This window comes from Podarcis bocagei (assembly GCF_964188305.1).
Source record: "Podarcis bocagei genome assembly, chromosome: 5".
Lineage (NCBI taxonomy): Eukaryota > Metazoa > Chordata > Lepidosauria > Squamata > Lacertidae > Podarcis > Podarcis bocagei.
The window spans coordinates 39,345,905-39,365,509 of NC_138129.1; the positions used below are offsets into that span (position 1 = coordinate 39,345,905).

The following is a 19,605-nucleotide window of genomic DNA, read 5'->3' on the forward strand; positions in this document are numbered from 1 at the left end:
CCCATGCTAGTGGGTCCCAAATGGTGCTTCTGCACTTATTCATTGTAGGAAAACAAGTTATCAGAATGTTCCAATGTAGTTGCTTCAGATTCTTACCAACCAGGACTATGAGTGTTGAGAGCATTTAAGTCAGCCAGAATCTCCTTAAGAAAGTTTTCACTTTCAGACACATTATTTGCTGAGTTCCCCCACCCCACCCTGCGTGCTCTTCAAACATTTTCAAGGGAAGTGCCTGAGCAAGTCTAAAAGGGGAAAGCCAAGAGTAGGTGCTCAGGTGCAAATCAAACATTCAGATTTGGCTCAGCACCAGCAATGGTTGGATATGACGGTCCACAGAAAATCTGAGTAAAGATTCAAAAATGTAGAAGCTTTTATGTAGACCAAGGGTGGTGGGACCTGTGGCACTTTGGATATTGTTGGACTCCCAGCTCCAACAATCAAAAGAAGATCAGTCTCAGCCAACTGGGTCAAGGGGCAGAGATGATAGGAGTTGTAGTCAAGCCATGTCTGGAGGGCCACAGGATCCCCAACCCTGATCTAGGAAATCATAAAATCATAGAACTGTAGAGTTGGAAGGAACCATGAGGGTCTTCTAGTCCAGCCCCTGGAATGTAGGAATATTTTGCCCAACATGAGACTTGAACACACAACCCTGAGATTAAAAGCCTCATGCTCAACCAAATGAGCCACCCAGTGCCCTTTCATTTTAGATGAGTTGACTCGGGCTGTACTAAAATGCATACAATGCTCCTTCCCATGAGTTTTGGTGTAACCATTAATCATTGGAATGGCATAAGTATTACAGATCCAGACACAAATATCACCCAAGGTGTAAATTTCTTACCATCTCCATTCTCATCCACTAACTGAAATATCCTGTCCACAACTTCTTCTGGAGTGAGACGAGGTGTCCCTTGCTCTTCATCAGGCTGGCATACTTGCTTAAGCCTGTAAATAGACTGGAAGACAGAAAAACAACCATGTTTTTTTAAACAAACAAACAAACACTTGCTGGTAAGAGAAGACCAGAAAAGAAAGCAACTTAAGTTTCCGAGACAGATGCAGAAAAATCTAATGAATATTTTGCTCACATTTGTAATCTGGGGAAATAATCTGTGCATGTCAGGATCTGAGACATCAGAAAATGGCACAGCAAGAGACAGCATGTCAGATGGGGTAGACATACACCTCCACCTCCTCAATTTCCTTTAGGTAAGTTTTGTTCATGGTCACTGAGTCAGAACCATCTTGAGGATTCCTATGTAAAGTCTCCCTGTCTGCTTTGCTGGGACTTCAGTGCAGTGTACCTTGCTTTCTCCTGTTGGTTGCACAAGGAAACATGCACCTGGGATGCTCTGAACAGAAAAACAGCTAGGAGGTGCTATTTGTAGCAGGAAGGGAGTGGGCAGAGAGAGAGGTTAAGGATTTACTCCTTCTCTATCCATAGTTGCCCTTCCCAAAATGACTTTTCCAGATTGTGTTTTGTTTTTTTTAACAAGACCACTAGGCTATTATGAGATGCAATCACATGTAGTGTATACCATTTGACCCATGCTGGTCTAAATTATGATCTAAACAAAATGCATTGCAATGCTGTTCCTGAGCTCCTTTATTCAGTGCACTGGGGAGGAAACAAACCAAAGGCTTGCTTGCCATTATGTGCAAACCAATGCTCATGATTTGTTTTTCTCCCAAACAGCTACTTTGGAAAGCTATGGTTTGTTTCAGGCTTACCATCATGGTTTGTTAAGAGAGAAATGAACTATGAGTGCTGGTTCACACACAACAGCAAGCCAGCCTCTGTTTTTCTTCTTTCCCAGATGCAAAAGAAAGGAGCAGAGAGGAGAAGCATGCTGCTCATTCACATTAAACCACAACTTAATTTAAACAGCACAGTACTTTAATGTGGTGTGCAGATTGGTCTTTGCAAACATGACAAGTTGATGGAGCTGTTGTGTGATTAAGGACTAAGCTCAATGGCCTTTGATCACTTCCAACTCTGTAATCACCCATCCTCCTCTAAACCGCATATTCTGTTTTCTTAGTCCTGTGCTTAGGATAGCAGTTCCATTCAAATGTAAGTGAAAATATAACTTCTGTATAAAATATAAATCGAATGTGTCATATGACAAAGAGGTTGATAAAGATAGTGAGGAGCTTGGGGAACAAGACCTAAGAGGAAAGGTTGAAGGGGTTAGGTATGTTTAGCCCATGAAAGAGATGATTAAGAGGCTTTATTTATGATGATCGTCATCAAATATTTGAAGGGCTATTGCATAGATGATAGAGCAAATTTGTACTCTCTTGCTCCAGAGAGTACAAGTAGGTTCAAATTTAAATAAGGTATTTAGACTAAACATCATATGTGTTTGTCCCATCAAAGTGGGACAAACTGCCTTAGAAAGTGCTGGGCTCTTCTTTATTAGTGGTTTTTAAAGCCAAGGTTGGGTGGCCACTTATCAGGGGAGCTGGAGTAGTGGTTTTCCTGCCTTGGCAGGTGTTGGGAATACATTTGAAGTTCCTTCAAACTTCATGATTCTACATTCTGATGGATTTGTGAGATTATTTGTGTGTGTGTGTTTGCAGTTTTGGGGATTCTGAGTCATGGCCTCTCTTTCCCCTTCAGGCTTAAGAATTAGAATTCTCTTCTCCCCTCCTTGATTTTCTTTACATCTTTCAACAAGGGCCAGGCATCTCGCCAGACTGTGGATTAGCCAGGGCATGACCCAGCTATGGCCAATTCTCTGCGGACCTTAAAACTGGGACTGTGAATCTGCCTAAAGCAGACCTCTTTGTTGGCACAGGTCATTGGCTGCTTATCTTCCTGATGCTTATGACTCACCAAAGGAATTATGGCTTTGTTTTACTTGAAGCAATTAACTACTGGATGCAGTTGGTCTTGGATACAGGAAAGAAAGAATGGCTAGTGTGATAAGTGCAATGGCTTAGTCCTGATTTCTCTCTCTATAATCCTTATTCTTACGTAATGCTAACTGAAGCAAGAAATTTTTCCAATAAATTTCCAATCACTCCTTTACACTGTTTGCTCTTTGTTATGTACAGCATGCCGTGTGTGTAAAAAGAGCTCCTCAGATCACATAGCATTGTTTTTCTTTGCTGGTATATATTACCCAAAAAACAAAAAACAACCTAGCTGCATTTTCTCCATTTGGATTGACACTGTTCTAATCTCCAGGGACCTTTACTTGTCCATTGTGAACATGAGAGTGCTGGATCACTTAAATGTACAAATTACTATTGGAATGGCATCTAAAAGATGAAGAAGTCAAATCAGTAATGATACATTGGGCTAAAGATATAGGACATAATATACCAATAGATGATTGGGGGAGGTTATGGAGAGAGGGAATAAATTTTACTGCCTGCAGTGCATTAAAAGAAAATATAATGAAAATGATGTATAGGTGGTACGTAATACCAGTGAAACTAGCTAAAATGGATAAAACAAAAAATTAATGTTGGAAATGTAAAGAAAAAAAGGGCACATTTTACCACATGTGGTGGGAATGCAAAAAAGAGAAAGACTTCTGGGAAATGATCTATAATGAAAGCAAAAAAATGCTGAAATATACATTTCCAAAAAAAACCCAGAAGCTCTTTTACTGGGTATGGTAGGTACAGAAATTCATAAAAATGATTTTTAAAAACTGTTTTTATATGTGACCACTGCAGCAAGAATACTATTAGCCCAAAGATGGAAGCAAGAAGAAATGCCAACAAAAGAAGAGTGACCAGACTTTCCTAAAGGACTGGAAGAAATTTATATTGTATTTGAATTGTAGGATTGCAAGAGTTTTGTAAGGAGAGCTATTCAAATTATTGTGAGAAGTATTAAGATTAGTTGACATACCGTCGATTCCGGCGTATAAGGTGACTTTTTAACCCCGGAAAAGAGGTTAAAAAGTCGGGGGTCGTCTTATACGCTGGGTATGGGTGGCGGGTGGCGGGCTCCGCACCGGGAGAAAGAGTGGGCTTATAAGACAAACCCCCAAATTGCAGCTGCCAATTTTGGGGGGTCGTCTAATATGCCCAGTCGCCTAATACGCCGGAATCTACGGTATGATTGGATTTAAAACAATAAGCATAGTAATAAAATGCACAATTTGAAAGGAATTCAGAAAACCATCAGAAGGGGTTGATGGAAACCCTAGGCTATGATAGCCAAGGATTTGTTATGTAGTGTTGGAGATGTTGTGTTGAAAAATTGTGTAAAACTTAATAAAAATTGTATTTAAAAGAGAGAGAGAGAAAGTGCTGGATCAGGCCAATGGCCCATCTATTCCAGCATCCTGTTCTCACCATGGTCAACCAGATGCCTATGGGAAGCCCACAAGCAGGATCTGAGCACAACAGCACTCTTCCCACTTGTGAATAGAAACCCATCACCATCTCCTGTACTCTGTTCCTTCAGACTGTCTGGAATCCACTGCTATCTCTCAAGATTGTGTTGTCACCTTGTTTGAATACAGTGGTACCTTGGTTTGCAACCGCTTTGGATTACAACCATTTTGGATTACAACCCTTTTTTTATTATTACAACCAATTTGGGGGGGAGGCCCTATTGGCGAAAGCATGCTTTGGGTTACAACCTGTTTTGGTTTACAATTGGACCTCTGGAACGGATTATGGTTGTAAACCAAGGTACCACTGTACTTTCATCATGATCAGAAGCATTACAGGAAAGCCACTGCATCACACCCAACTTGTCAGTCTTTGATAATTTAGAAGAAGCTGGATCCTTTCCTTGATACTGAAGCCCATTCCTTGTCACTACTCTTTCTGACCATGCACATAAAGTTAAGAAAGCATGACGTGTGCATGTTAACATGACAGGCAAAAAAGTTAAGATTTTTACTTTTTACTGTCAATAACATCATTTGGGAAACCTCAGTGAAAGTGAACAGAGCAGAGCAAAGGCACCATTTTAAAAAAATCAGATTTCAAAATCCCAGTCCATTTCCAGGTCCAGGTCCAGTTAAAGTGCCAGTTTTAACCTTAAAGCCCTAGATGGGGTTGTCCAAAAGACCACATTCTCCCATGTGCATCTTCCCAAAAGCTTAACATTTTCATTGGAAGCTTTGCTCCTCCAGTGAGGGCCTTTTCAGTTGTGGCACCCTAGCTCTATAGTCTTTCCAGGGAGCCTTTCTGGCACCATCTTTGTGGCTTTTGGAGCACAAGAGGAAGATCGTTCTGTTCATCCAGGTATTTAAAATAATCTTTGTAGCCTGGATCAGGCTGAAATTCATACCCTGGGTGCTCCTACTGCAGCTTAATGGTGTGAGGTGGTCATTGCAGCATCTGCAGCCCTGATGCTCCCATGATGGGAGGAAGCAGACAAATTGTTTTGGATGATTGTATGATGGCTCTCTTTGGGAGTCCTCTGGGCAGCTGCTGCTGTCGCCCCGATCTCTAAGCCTCCCTCCACCTCTGCTCCAAAGAGAGGCCTGTGAAGAGGATACCCCAGCCTTAGTGGTCCAATGGAGAATAGCCAAAAGTGACCATGAGGCCAGCAGCTTACCTTGGGAGGCAGCAGTGGGCACTCAGTTCCCAGGCAGGCCTTGCACACAGCAAGCACAAGAAAGGCCAAAGCAGCACTTATCTGCCCAGCCTCCCAACAGCAAGGGCTGGTGGACTGGCTGGCTGGGCTCCCTTGCCTGCTTGCTTGTTTACTCCGAGGCTGCCTCAGCTTCTGGTAACCAGCACCCCCTGGTCAGCCCGAGAGTCACCATTCGCTTGCAGAGCTTGTAGCCAGGGCTGCTGCAACAAACAGCTGTGCAAGCCTTTGGGAGGCAGAGACATGAGAGGGGATCAAAGGAGGGAGGGAAAGAAAGAGGGGCAGAGGCCAGTGTTGCCCGCGACACCACTGACCATCCTTCAAGGCACCCCAGGGTGCCACGGCACACTGGTTGAAAACCACTGCTGTAGGCAAAGACTGGCAGAATCAGGATACCCCCCCTCCCAGCTAAATGGGCTTTGGGTTATGGTGCCCATTTTTCAATCTGTGTTTTAACTTTGAGAGTATTTCTTTATATGTACCTTTTGTTTTTATGATTTCATGTCCTAGGTTGCATTTAAATTATTTTGTTTTATGTATTGTAAAAAAAAAAAGTTATACAAATGCTACAAATAAATGAAACAATTCAAGAGGGAAGGTGAGCGATCAACATCATAGGTCTCGCACTCACAGCAGCAGATCTAGTGTCATGACAGTGCCGGACACTAGGTTTCACATATCTCTATGGATGGCTGAAATGTCCCATTTTTGAGAAACCCTGCAGCAGTTCTTCAAGCAGGACTGGGTTTATAGAAGCCTCCAAACTCAAGTCATGAAATCAGACAGAGTGTCTGGCAGCGAATACTAAATTCCTACTCACCTCAACTATTTCTAAGAGCTCAGGTTTGTCTATGCAGCCGTTGCCATCCTTATCATATATTTTGAACGTCCACCTCAGTTTGTGTTCCAACTTCCCTCGTAAAACAAGATTCAGAGCAGCCACATATTCTAGGAAATCAATGGTGTTGTCCTGTGGATTAAAAAACATGGAGGTGTTAATTTGGAAAGAGTGAAGCAAAATGTAGAGTGAACTTGTCAAAAAGATCTTAAACTAATGGAAATGGAGTTAGAATGATGGCTGCATGCCATAATTTCAATTCCCTGATGAAATCTAAACGTAGTCATTATGATATTTACTCCTGTGCTATCTACTTTTGTTTTCTCCTATAACCTTTGGCTGACGTAATTACTCAATGTAATCTTAAAATCTCTTAGATTATCATTACCAACCAGTTGTGCCTTACGTCAGGTTTCTATATTTCCAAAAGGAATCCATTCTTCACTTAGTGCTTTGTCCCAGGAAGCATTTGTGCACCTTGAATCCTAATCGCAAGAAGTCTTTGTGGTAAAGTCCTTCCTGAGGCCAGATCCCATCTCCATTTCTGGAGGCAGCAGCTGCCCAACATTTTGTAGCAAAAATACAGTTTATGTTATCAAGCACACTACCTTGTGCAGATTCCTGTTATCAAATGAAGTTATCAAGTACACTTCTTCATGCTTGGCACCATGTGTCTGCATGCATATACGTTTATCCACACACCAGGTCTTATTATTGTGTCTAGCATATGTTATCTTCTGACTTGTTTTCAGTCTTAGGATAGAGGGAGAAAGCTGGAACCCTTCACTATATTAAATGTAGCAGTAGGCCTTATTTGGATGATTTGTAAAGGTCTCCGAGAGAGAGCTTATGTGGTCACCACCCCTGGTGTAACGTAAAAGATCATTCACATTTGAATCAGGCTGTCTTCTCAATTTTTGTGTGTGTGTTCTATATTCTAAATGATCAGCATGGCTACAAATACTTTGTCAGCTATTTAATGGCTGACAGAAGGCAATATTTATTGCCTTCCTACTGTGTTTCCTACTGAGAAGCGAAGACTCCCTGGAAAAGACCCTGGTGTTGGGAAAGATTGAGGGCACAAGGAGCAAGGGGATGACAGAGAACAAGATGGTTGGACAGTGTTCTCGAAGCTACTAACATGAGTTTGACCAAACTGCAGGAGGCAGTGGAAGACAGGAGTGCCTGGCGTGCTCTGGTCCATGGGGTCACGAAGAGTTGGACACACCTAAACCACTAAACAACAACACTGTGTTTCACTCTCACAAGCTTCATTCTTGCCTAATGGTTTTATTGTTTTTTGTTAAAGACTATATATTGCTTGAAAATTTACTTTAAAATTGCTTGAAATTTTTCTAAAAAATTTGGAATTGAAAGAGTAGTTTCTACTCTTCCCAGTGATCCTGTGATACGACCTATTTCAGGATAAGGTAAAGGTAAAGGTACCCCTGCCCGTACGGGCCAGTCTTGCCAGACTCTAGGGTTGTGTGCCCATCTCACTCAAGAGGCCGGGGGCCAGCGCTGTCCGAAGACACTTCCGGGTCACGTGGCCAGGGTGTGGCAGTAACCCTGCAATGGGTAATCCAATGTCTAAGTATTTAAGTTTTAGATTCTAACAAGGATAATTTGAAGATCTTTTAAAATTGATTCTTATCACAAGACTCAGCTAATAAAAAGTGACTTTAATTACATTTGAATTTTGAAAATAGTTGCGGATTAGACCTTTAATCTCAGAACACAGCAGACACTAGTGGTTTCTGTGGAAGTGTGCAATGATTCCAAATGGTGCAATCGTCTTTTGTATATTTGAAACAACAGATGTGGACTTGGGCTATGTGCAAACTATACCTTAAAAGCACATTTGAGCACATTCTTTCCATTTAAAGAATTCTGGACACTACAGTTTTTTCTCTCACAGAGTGAAAATTCCTAGCAACCCTTAACAAACTACGATGCTCAGATTTCTTTGAGCGAGGGTGCTTTAGATGTGCTTTGGATGTGCTTTAAAAGTATAGTGTGTGGTACACAACCTTAGCATTTCTATACCATATTGTCACTGGCATTCTGTCCTCCTTGCTCCTGTGTGGCCGTGCTGAGGTCATGTTTCCATTGTTTATCTAATCCTATATGAAGCGTATAATCCCTGCTTACTCTTTTGACTTTCTTTTCCTTACTTGGCATATCTTCCTGACTTTTGACCCTGCACTATTGACACCTAGTTTCCTTGATCTATATAAACCTGATTTGACTTCACTATCTTGATCCTCTTCTGGTGCTGATACACAACTTTGCTTCCCATGTCTGACTTTCTGGCTCCTATTTTGATGTCAGTTTCCACATCCCTCTCCCTACACAGAGTACCAAACACCTGACACCATATTCTATGTTGACAAGTACATGAACTGCCTGCATGGATTAGTTGACCTGAATTGCTACATGAATAGAGAGTTATTCTCAAGAATCTTCTCCACCAAAGGTTCCATTCAGACAGAAACTGAATCGGTTCATTCAGATGGCACTGAGTGCTGCAAAAAGGGGCACCCTATTTTTTAAAGCAAGACTGTGGCGCCAATTTGAGTGCTGCTCTCTCTTGCACTCTTGCCCTGAAAAAGCACTTTTTTCAGGGCAAGATTGCAATGCAGGTAGGTCACTTGACTCACCTGGGAGCATGTTGCAGAAGACGCGCGTCCTGGTTTTTGAAATGAAAAAGTTGGACGGCATGCTGTGTTTTAGAAACACTTCATACAATTATTTGTTTGTATTAACATGTTAGATAGAAATCACAGATTGCATATGCTATATTAAAAACCACAGGTTCTGCCATTGGAGGACACTATGTAAATACAATGGTACCTCTGGTTATGAACTTAATTCGTTCTGGAGGTCCATTCTTAAGCTGAAATTGCCCTTATCCTGAGGCGCGCTTTCGCTAATGGGGATTCCCGCTGCACACATCCCTCTGGCGCAGGATTTCCGTCCGCATCCTGGGGCAAAGCTCGCAACCAGGAGCAGCTACCTCTGGGTTAGTGGAGCTCGTAACCTGAAGCGTTCATAACAAGAGGTGTTCATAACCAGAGGTACCACTGTACAGAATATAGTGCCTTTTTCTTTGGTTTTAAAGAAGCACCGGAAGTTTGAAAACAAATGTATTTTTGCTTATTCTAAATCTTAATTGGCCCTCTGCTTGTCAGCTTCAAATGTAGCCTCCATTTTTGTTTGTCTTAATCCGGCCCCAAGCATTGGGAAAATATTGTAGAACTAATGATAAATCAAAATGAATCCATCACCAACACACTATTATTTTGTCAAGGATATGTTGCAGAATACACCTGTAATAAAACTCCTAAAGATAGGAGGTGCCTACAATCTCTACGTCTGGCTTTCCTGTTCTTGTCCTGCATACCATTTAACTATACTGAACAGGAACAATGGACAGTATCCTCCTTCTCAAAGCCAGTCTTTGGCATCCTGACTGAAGAAGAGAGCAGGAATCATTATTGACAGAATCAGGCTTTGTGAGATAAGGATTAGAATAAGTAGGGTAGGCAGTGTAGCTGCTGTAGCACCCTCCATAACTAGTCGTCAGACTGTTTTTGGTTTTAGTTTTTCATTACATCCACATAGCTCTCTGTATGGCACAATCTTTATTTAAATTTGTATATGGCCAAATCTGATTGAAGCCAACTTCCCTCAAGAAGAAAAGTTATAGAAGCCTGCTTTTCCAGTTCTTAAGCGTTGTAGGAGCTTGCTCTTCCAGTTTCTTAATTGTGAGCCATGCAGTGATAGGTCTGCTATAGCTTCAATTAGCTGGGCTTGATCTTCCTGCCATTAAGATGTATGTGAACTGACCTCAGGGCTGAACATATACTTATGCTAGGTAGACCATGATGTCCTGTCAATCATACAATGTTCTCAAAACAGGAGCATACACCTAAGACAGTTGGGATTTTGCCAACCCCCGGAGCTTCCATTTACTATGAGAAATAGCAGAAATCGGCCACTAACACCCTTAAGTGTCTTTACAAAGCTTAAAGTGATTGCCAGCCCAGTCTAATGGGTAAGGCTTAAGCTAGAGGGGTGCGAGCAATAAATTCCTCTGCAGTCCCCAAAGTGCATTTCATCATATTTCTTCAGATAGAATACACTGCTTTCATTGCTGTCAGCTTTGAGCAGTGCACCTCTGTGCTCTCCTTGATTCCTATGGGAAATTTTCTGCCTCTATTCCCCAAGCCAATGTCTCACGGCTGGCCCAGAGGCACTTAATACAGAACTGTATGGAAATTCTTGCACGGCAAGCCAGTTCGAGCTGATACCAACACTGAAACAATCAGATCAAATTCTACTACTCTTAAGAGTGGAGCACTTTTTTATAAGATCAGGCCATGCAAAAGCCTATACCCCCATTCATCTCTCTCTTGAGGTCTGTTCACTTTTTATATTTCAGGCACAAACCCCCAAGAGGGCCTTCTCGGTAATGGCGCCTGCCCTGTGGAACGCCCTCCCAGCAGATGTCAAGGCAATAAACAACTATTTTACTTTTAAAAGACAACTGAAGGCAGCCCTTTTTAGGGAGGTTTTTAATGTCTAATGCTGTATTGTTTTTAATATTCAGTTGGAAGCCGCCCAGAGTGGCTGGGGAAACCCAGCCAGATGGGTGGGATATAAATAATAAATTATTATTATTATTAATTATTATTATTATTATTATTATTATTATTATTATTATTATTATTATTAAGGTGGTATGAAGGATGACATCCAACAATGCAGCTCTGCTGGCACAACAGATTTCTATGAGCACACAGATCTTGTGCTCAGGCAGTGGCGTAGCGTGGGGGGTGCAGGGGGGGCGGCCGCACCGGGCGCAACATCTGGGGGTTAGGGTTAGGGGGCGCAAATCCACGGGTTAGGGGGCGCAAATTACTTGCCTTGCCCCGGGTGCTGACAGCCCACGCTACGCCACTGTGCTCAGGTGTCACTTGAGAATCTGTTTGACTACTGTGAGGACAGGATTCTGGACTAGATGGGCCATTGGCCTGGTCCAGCAGGCTCTTCTTATTCTCTTAACGTCTTCTTCCTCTCCTCCAGCCTTTGTGCAGCCTCGAAATCAGCTCTGGAGAACTGGGGGCAACGAAGAAGCAACTCCTGCAGCCAAGCTGGTGCCAAACATATTGCTCTGCTTTCCTTTGGAGCACATCAGCAAGGCCAAGAGGTGGGAGTCTTGTTGTCTGGCCTCAAGGAGGTCACTTCAGTGCTGCTAATACAGTGGTGCCTCGCAAGACGAAATTAATTCGTTCTGCAAGTCTCTTCGTCTTGCGAGTTTTTCGTCTTGCGATGCACGGTTTCCCATAGGAATGCATTGAAAATCAATTAATGCGTTCCTAGGGAAACCGCCTTCAGACCAGGTCCGGGGACAGTCTGTCCCCGGACCTCTTCTGAAGGCTGGGGGGGACAAGGGCTTTTCTTCCCACCCCCAGCATTTTAAAAAACCCCGGGACAGCGGAGGACTTCTCCGCTGTCCGGGCGATCTTAAAATGCTGGCGGGCGGCATTTTAAAATCGCCCCGGGACAGCGCAGGACTTCTCCGCTGTCCAGGGCGATTGAAAAGCCCCTGGGACGGCAGGCAGGGGAGACAAAGACTTTTGCCCCCCGCCAGCCTTCAGAAGAGGTCCAGGACCTCTTCTGAAGGCGGGCGGGGGGCAAAAGTCTTTGCTCCCCCCCGCCTGCCTTCAAAAGCCCTCCGGGACAGCGGAGAAACGCGCTGTGTTTCTCCGCTCTCCCGGGAAGGCAGGCAGGGGGAAACAAAGACTTTCGCCCCCCGCCCGCCTTCAGAAGGTGTTCCCGCCCCACCGCCCAGCTTCGGAGGAGGTCCGAGGACAGTGGGGAAGACGCGCTGCGCTTCCCCGCTGTCCCGGATATTTCCCTATGGGCTGTCGTCTTGCGAAGCAAGCCCATAGGGAAATTCGTCTTGCGAAGCGCCTCCAAAACGGAAAACCCTTTCGTCTAGCGGGTTTTCCGTCTTGCGAGGCGTTCGTCTTGCGAGGTACCACTGTATAGCAAAAACAACGCAGGAGGCAGCAGTTACGAGTTACCAGTCTCTGTAGCCACAGCAGGTGCTGTGAATCTCCAGTGGCTTGACTTCACCTTGGAGGCACACTCCATTGTTTCATGAGATGGGCACCATAGCTGTCAACTTTTCCCTTTTCTTGCCAGGTATCCTATTCGGAATAAGGGAATTTCCCTTTAAAAAAGGGAAAAGTTGACAGCTATGACGGGCAGATGCCAACAAAAACAATCTATGGTATCCAATTGCATATGCATATTTCTTTCCCCTCTGCTCTTACCCTTGCTGTGAATTAGTTAAAGCTTGCATTCAGTATATGCAGTTGTACAATGTCAAACTAAAAAACACCCAACATACAAAATGCAAATCCTAGAATATTCTTCCTAAGGACATTTACCTCTCAACTGTGTTATCCATTTGAAACCTGTTGCCCTGAATTGGTGCTTTCCTGCTGGAAATTTCCCTTGCCATCAAAGCACGTGATAATTATGTGTTGGAAGTAGCAGGAGTTGGGCGTGGTCTCCCACTAAGCTTTACTCAGCGAGTAGACCCATTTAAATTAATGAACATGGCTGAGTTAGACCTATTAATTTCAGCAAGTCTACCCGGAGTAGAATTTAGTTGATGACTACACCTCATTTTTAATTAATTGAGCCGGTTTTGTGATTAGTTTAATTCACTCCCACACTGCAACTCAGCCCATCTAAGTTGAAACTTCTCAGAACGTGTTGAGTCACAACTTGGATACAAGCTGCATCTTTCATATGTCCAGTTCAACACAATGCACTCCTTCTATGTCTATATAGTGGTACCTTGGTTTAAGAACAGCTTAGTTTACGAACAACTTGGATTAAGAACGCTGCAAACCCGGAAGTACAGTGGTGCCCCGCAAGACGAATGCCTCGCAAGACGGAAAACTCGCCAGACGAAAGAGTTTTCCGTTTTGGAGGTGCTTCGCAAAACAAATTTCCTATGGGCTTGCTTCGCAAGACGACAATGTCCTGCGAGTTCCTGCTGGTTTTTTTCCCTTCCCCCCCTTTTTCTAAGCCGCTAAGCCGCTTATCAGCTGATCCGATCAGCAGATAAGCTGCTAAAAGGCGCTAATAGCGCTAATCCGCTAATCCTTCAATGGGCTTGCTTCGCAAGACGAAAAAACCGCTAGACGAAGAGAATCACAGAACGGATTCTTTTCGTCTTGCAAGGCACCACTGTAGGTGTTTTGGTTTGTGAACTTTGCCTTGGAAGCAGAACATGTTCCACTTCCTGTTGAGTGTGTTCCATTTGTAAATTGAGTTCCCCGCTGCAATGGGGAAGCACACCTTGGTTTAAGAATGCTTTGGTTTTAAGAACGGATTTCCAGAACAGATTAAGTTTGTAAACCAAGGTACCACTGTATAGTGCTTCTCTTCCTGGAACAAGGAAAATGAAGTTAAACTGATATGAATTACCATGACATTTACAAGAAGTGTGTAAGATAGGTATGGAGGTTGGCTAAAAAATATCTTCAATATTTGATCTGTACTTGAATAATAATAAAAATGTTTACAGGAATTTCAACAACAAAATGATGTTCTGGCTACCGATTCTTTGTTAGTTACAAAATGACTTGTCCTAGTGGTGCAGCAATAAAACCATTAGCAGATCTGCAAAGCTAAGCAGGGTCCAGTATGATTTCAAATTGGATTGGGGGGGGGCTGCGTGTTGATATTCCTGCATTGCAGGGGGTTGGACTAGATGACCCATGGGGTCCCTTCCAACTCTACAATTCTATGATTTTATGATCTAAGGCCACTAAGTCAGCAGAGTTCCTTCCTCTCGCTGATGTTTAGAACATAGTCAAGTGACATCTTATGTAACAATAGTCAGTGTGACCTTGCAGTGACTGCTATAAATCAGTGCACCAAAACCACTCTCCTTCCACTGTGCAGTGACAACAGTCTGTTTCATCAGAAAATCATTTCACTACCCGGATAAATGATTATCATAAAAATATTAAAGTTATATTAACGGCTACAATTGAGAGAACCCCTTTAAATGTGTCCAGCTTTGTTTTCCTGAAGGTTGTTCACTGTGTATATCGTCTTGAATCTGATGTACATTTCACAAGTCTTTAGACAAGAGTGTAAAATGTAGGTTCCTAGAATCTGACAGATAAATCTAAGGTTCAAAGAACCAAATTTTGGGGTGGGGTTGGGCTGGAGGGAATACTGAACAAAATTAAATTTTATTGGTTAACTCTCTGTCAAGTTCTGGAAATTATTACCCACCTTCTGCAAGTTTGGCGCATCAGTAACTCCTCTGAACAAATAACACTTAACAAATAAGGTCTAGTCCAAAGGAAAAATCCACATTTAAGGTGCAATTTTGGGGTGGGATGCAATCACATACCAGAAAATTCAGGTTGTGCAATTAAAGTTGATTTGGAGGTCTTGCGCAACATATCCACTTCCTAAAAAGATCCGGAAAGTGACAGGCAGATAAAATGGGGAGTGTGGAGTAACCCATGTGTGGTGCAATGAATGCTCAGTAAATATCCAACATTGTTTAACCTCCCTGAAAAGAAATCCAGAAGTTGGTTCAATAAGCAAGTTGTCTGGAAGCTGCCTCAGAAAAGAATGGAAAGTGACTTTTCTTCTTTCAATATAAATCTAAATTAAATTAAATCAAAAGCTTTTAAAAACAGCAAATGCTGGAATAATGCTTACCCCATTCTTATCAAAAGCTCTGAACATGTTCTCCACATATTCCGCTGCCTCCTGATTATCCTGTACTCCGAAGAATCGCTTGAATTCATGCATGAAAAGAGTCCCGCTTGGACATTCCACCACAAACTTCTTATACCATTCCTGCAGTTCAGCCACATCAATCTCAACTTGTTCCCCCTCCTCATTTGTTAAGCGTTGTCCCATGTTGTTTCACGAAATGGAAGTGGTGGGATTTTCCCCCTTCTCCTCTTTCAGCTTGGTATTTTCTTTCTTGAATAACTTTTTTAAAAACTTACAATGTGAGTTTTCTTTTTCTTGCTTTGGTGAATATTGCACGATTATGCTGGGCTGCTTCTCCTTAGCATTTTTCCTCTTCTTTTTACCCGTCTTCCATGCAGCGGCTACTCAGCCTTCCAGTGTCATTCTCATACAAGCGCAACTGGGAGTGGATCCCCTGAGTTAATCCAGCACAAGATAAGAAAGTATAAGAACATTAGGAGATTCCCCCATACACGTCACAGAGACCTTCAGAGGTCTCAGGTCAATGTCTCATTTAGAAGTGTTTCCCAAGTAAGGTCACTGGGGTCTCTGATGCCAGTCTAAAGACCTGAAAGCTCCCCGTTAAGACTATTTATAACACTTTTCTGAATGATTCTGCGTTTGGAACATATCAAACCTATTGCAGGTGTTCTCAGTTGTCGTCACAAATACAGGTGAATGGGGTTGCTTCTCTTAAATCATATTAAACAACAACAAAGAAAGATTAAATGTAAAACACCATTATCTATACGTGGACCCAACATTGCTGTGGATGCAAATTTATAGTGTATCTCCTACTGTCTCTGTTCTATGAATCACAATGTGACTATGTACTTCTGAAAATCAATTGTCATTTTCAAATGTATGCAAATCCCTTTTCGAGTGTATGTAAGTAAACTAAATAAAAAAACCAGAAACATTTTGCATTCTTCTTACAAATGAGCATTTTGCTTTGAGCTCCTTAGTAGAACTTCAGGGCTAAAAGTATTATCATACCTGACAGCTCTATGGATACAGAAATGACTCCCATTCCCATAAAATCACCTATATGCCTGAGTGAAACAAATCCTCGTCAAAGTAAAATCTGAATGGGTATATTTTATAGCAAACAAAAATCAAACTTTTATAGGGAAATATTACAAGTACACATTTACTGTTTTATTTATTCAGTATTTTTCATGTCATCCTTTCTCCAAGGAGTACAGCCTCCATGGCCCTCCTAATTTATTCTGATAACAACCCTGTGAGGGAGGTCAGGCTGAATTGTAATAGCTTGGCTGGCACGGTTTGCTTAGTGGCTGAACAAGGATTCAAACTCAGGTCTCTGCAGTCCATGCCCAACACATTTTCCAATACACCATAGTGTCTCTAACAGTTGCTGTAAGGCCTTATCCACACGTATCTTTCCTCCACTCTTTCCAGACATGGCCCACAACTTAAAGCTCTGTGTCTCCATTTTGAGGAGCTTTCCCCACAAAAACCTGCTCTTAAAAGCTCACATGGAGCAAACGACAATCGAAGGAAACCTCGAATTGGTGTTTGCTTTGATTCAGCTTTAAAGAGCGGGTTTTCGCAGGGAAAGCTTGCGGCAAAAAGAAAAGCACTTTGGCACAGAGCGTTAAAGCCCGGACCTGTGTCTGGAAAGAGCAGGGCAAAAGATAAGTGTGGATAAGCCACAAGCCTGTGCAACTCTCTGACAACCTTATGCGGCATTTTGGATCTGTTGGTTTGCGTGAAATACTTCTGCCCAGCTTCTGCTCAGTTGTGTCTGCTCTGCTCCCAAATTCCTGAGGGTTTTGTCAAAAAGTTGGGGGCTGCAGGAAGCCACATCATAAAGACAATGATGACCAGGAACATGATTATTATTACTGTTATGAGTTTGTGGGTGGAGTAGGTTGAGATCCTTCTAACCCCTGGATCCAGCAAGCATTAAAATAAATGAGATTCACATATAAAATTGTAGATTTATCAAACACACCTTTTTATCATTAAGTTCATTATTACTGTTACAAAGTGCTTAAAGTGGTCAAGTGCTGTACAGATATTAAAAGAATCCTAATGATATGAACCTTAATACAGAGAAATTTCAGAAATGAAAACAAAAAATGTGCAGTAGAGTATTAGTTCAAAGGAAAGGACCCCTGTTTCTATAAATGACCCTTTAAAAAAACAGCCATTGTTACTTTGGGTTATCCAAGACCAAATCTATGTTGTTATGTTATCTGGAAACAAATGACCTGTGGCTATAAATGTACTTGATCTCTCCTGATAAGCAGGCAGGATTCCATTCTAAGAGGATTGGTACAGTGTTAATAGGAAACAATAGTCTCTGCTGTAATAATAGTAAGGCACTGATGATTAAAAGGGGTCATCTACAGAGCAGGTCATTTTACATAAAAACAAGCTAATAAAAAACACCCTCTACAATCAATCAATCAATCAATCAATCAATCAATCATATCTACACAAATATCTGGCTAGTTAAATTACATGAGTATCAGGTAGCCGTGTTGGTCTGATGCAGTCAAACTAAGTTTCTTCTTGGTATAAGCTTTTTTGTGCATGTAAGTGGGTATCTTTGTAAGTGGGTATCTGAAGAAGTATGCATGCACACGAAAGCTTATACCAAGAACAAACTTAGTTGGTCTCTAAGGTGCTACTGGACAATTTTATTTATTTATTTTATATATTTCATCAGCATCAGGCATTTGCCTTTATAAATCATGTTAAACACAAACTGGGAAGGTGGGTGGTACAGATACTTTAAAATAAATAAATGCTTAAACCAATTCTGCTCCTCCTGTTTTGTTCAGTTCTTTCTCCCTTCTCTACTCCTTCCTCCTTTGGGAGGAAAAGTGGGATAGAAATGTAAGAAGAAATAAATAAAAACCCAGCATATAAAGCTTGCTTGCTCGCTCGAGAATGTCCCTGGTGCTATCAGTGGAGAGCCTTCCTGTTCCCCAGTGCTGTGCTTCCTTCTCCCTTTTAAAGCTCTGATTCACTTCATAGAGCCAACTCTACCTTATAAAGATCTGTGTCTGTGCAAATAATCCAAATGAGATGGGTCACACTTATGCCTTCATGACCCTCTCTCATGCAGATATGACCACAACATTAATACACTAATGTAGTAATATTTGAAGCCTCTCCACTGTTTTACTAGTAGTATAGCATTTGTTTAGTATTTTTATTATCTTTACAAAACGGTGCACTGTAATTATATCAAGACTTTATAAGTGGATGGGATCAAAAATAGGGAGAGAGCGTACTGAGACCTGTTACTTTCTGCTGTTCTGTTGTCTGTGAAACTGCTGTGTTTTGAAATTTAGCTGCTAAGAATGTGCAACAGGATTCCACATGCCCAGATTCTTATCGCATCACTTTGTTTTGCACCTCTCGGATTCTACTTATTTCTTCCCAGGTAGGCAGAAGAGTGCTGCTGCATTCACTTTGAAAAATATATCAGAAGGAATGAACTGGGTTTCCTGAATCGGGCAGCTGGTCTTTTTAAATACTTGTGTAGGCATTAGATTGAACATATCTTGCAGTTACTAGTCGGGATCCTTTATCCTGTGAACGGTTTTTTCCTCCCTACAGCTTTGTAGAACAGTTTTGGATTATGATAATCCACTGAATTTGTTCCACTGTCATTTCAGCGCAGGAACTAGATGTAAAAAGAAGTCACCATCAGGACAGATAGATGCACATATAACAAAACAAAAATGGGGGACAGGAATGTAAAATGTTTATCATTTCCTTGTAGTGGAGATTCTCCAATCCCGTGATTCAAGTAGCAGGAGTAATAGGAGCTGCAGAAGGAGAAGCTGTAGTAAAAGGAAGATTAGCTACAGGGAGTAGTGAGCCTTGTTCTTTAGCTTGCTTACCTGTTTGTGGCAGCCCTACAGAAGATGTTTTTGCTCAGAAAGCTCCTGCTGAGAGGCCTGTCACTGACCTGACTCCAACAGCCCTGTTTCACTGGACTTTTGTTCATTGGTTGCTGCTAGCAGGTTCTTTTGAGAAGCTTAGAAGCTGAGGACACCCCACTCAAGTCATAACTATTTCAGATATCTGAGGAACTATGTGGGAAGCAGCAAGAACATCACGGGGTACATGTGGTGCACTGTGCAGAAAGTGGTCTATGAAGCCATGCCCCCCTACAGTGCAGTTCTTCATATGTTTACTCAGAGGTAAATCATATTATTTGCCTTTATTCCCAAAAGAACATATGCCAAGCACCACTGGATCAGACCAGAGGCCCATCTAGCCCAGCTGTCTGCTCTTACAGCAGCCAACCAGATGCCCAGGGAAAACCTGCAAGCAGGACCTGAGGGCAACAGCACTCCCCCATTGGTGGTTTCCAGCACCTGGTATTCAGAGGCACTGC

The 19,605-nt window shown here is 42.3% G+C and overlaps 1 protein-coding gene across 1 annotated transcript in view; it reads right to left on the reverse strand.

The window, feature by feature from the left end:
- GUCA1B (guanylate cyclase activator 1B) overlaps nt 1-19,605 on the reverse strand; it is a 55,133-nt gene that overhangs the window by 2,509 nt on the left and 33,019 nt on the right. Inside the window, exons 2-4 of the mRNA XM_081195213.1 lie at nt 15,183-15,636; nt 6,396-6,545; nt 845-959 (exon numbers count right to left, since the gene is read on the reverse strand). Of these exons, the coding sequence (XP_081051339.1) occupies nt 845-959; nt 6,396-6,545; nt 15,183-15,386 (469 nt within the window). The 5' untranslated portion in view covers nt 15,387-15,636. The remainder of the gene's footprint in view (nt 1-844; nt 960-6,395; nt 6,546-15,182; nt 15,637-19,605) is intronic.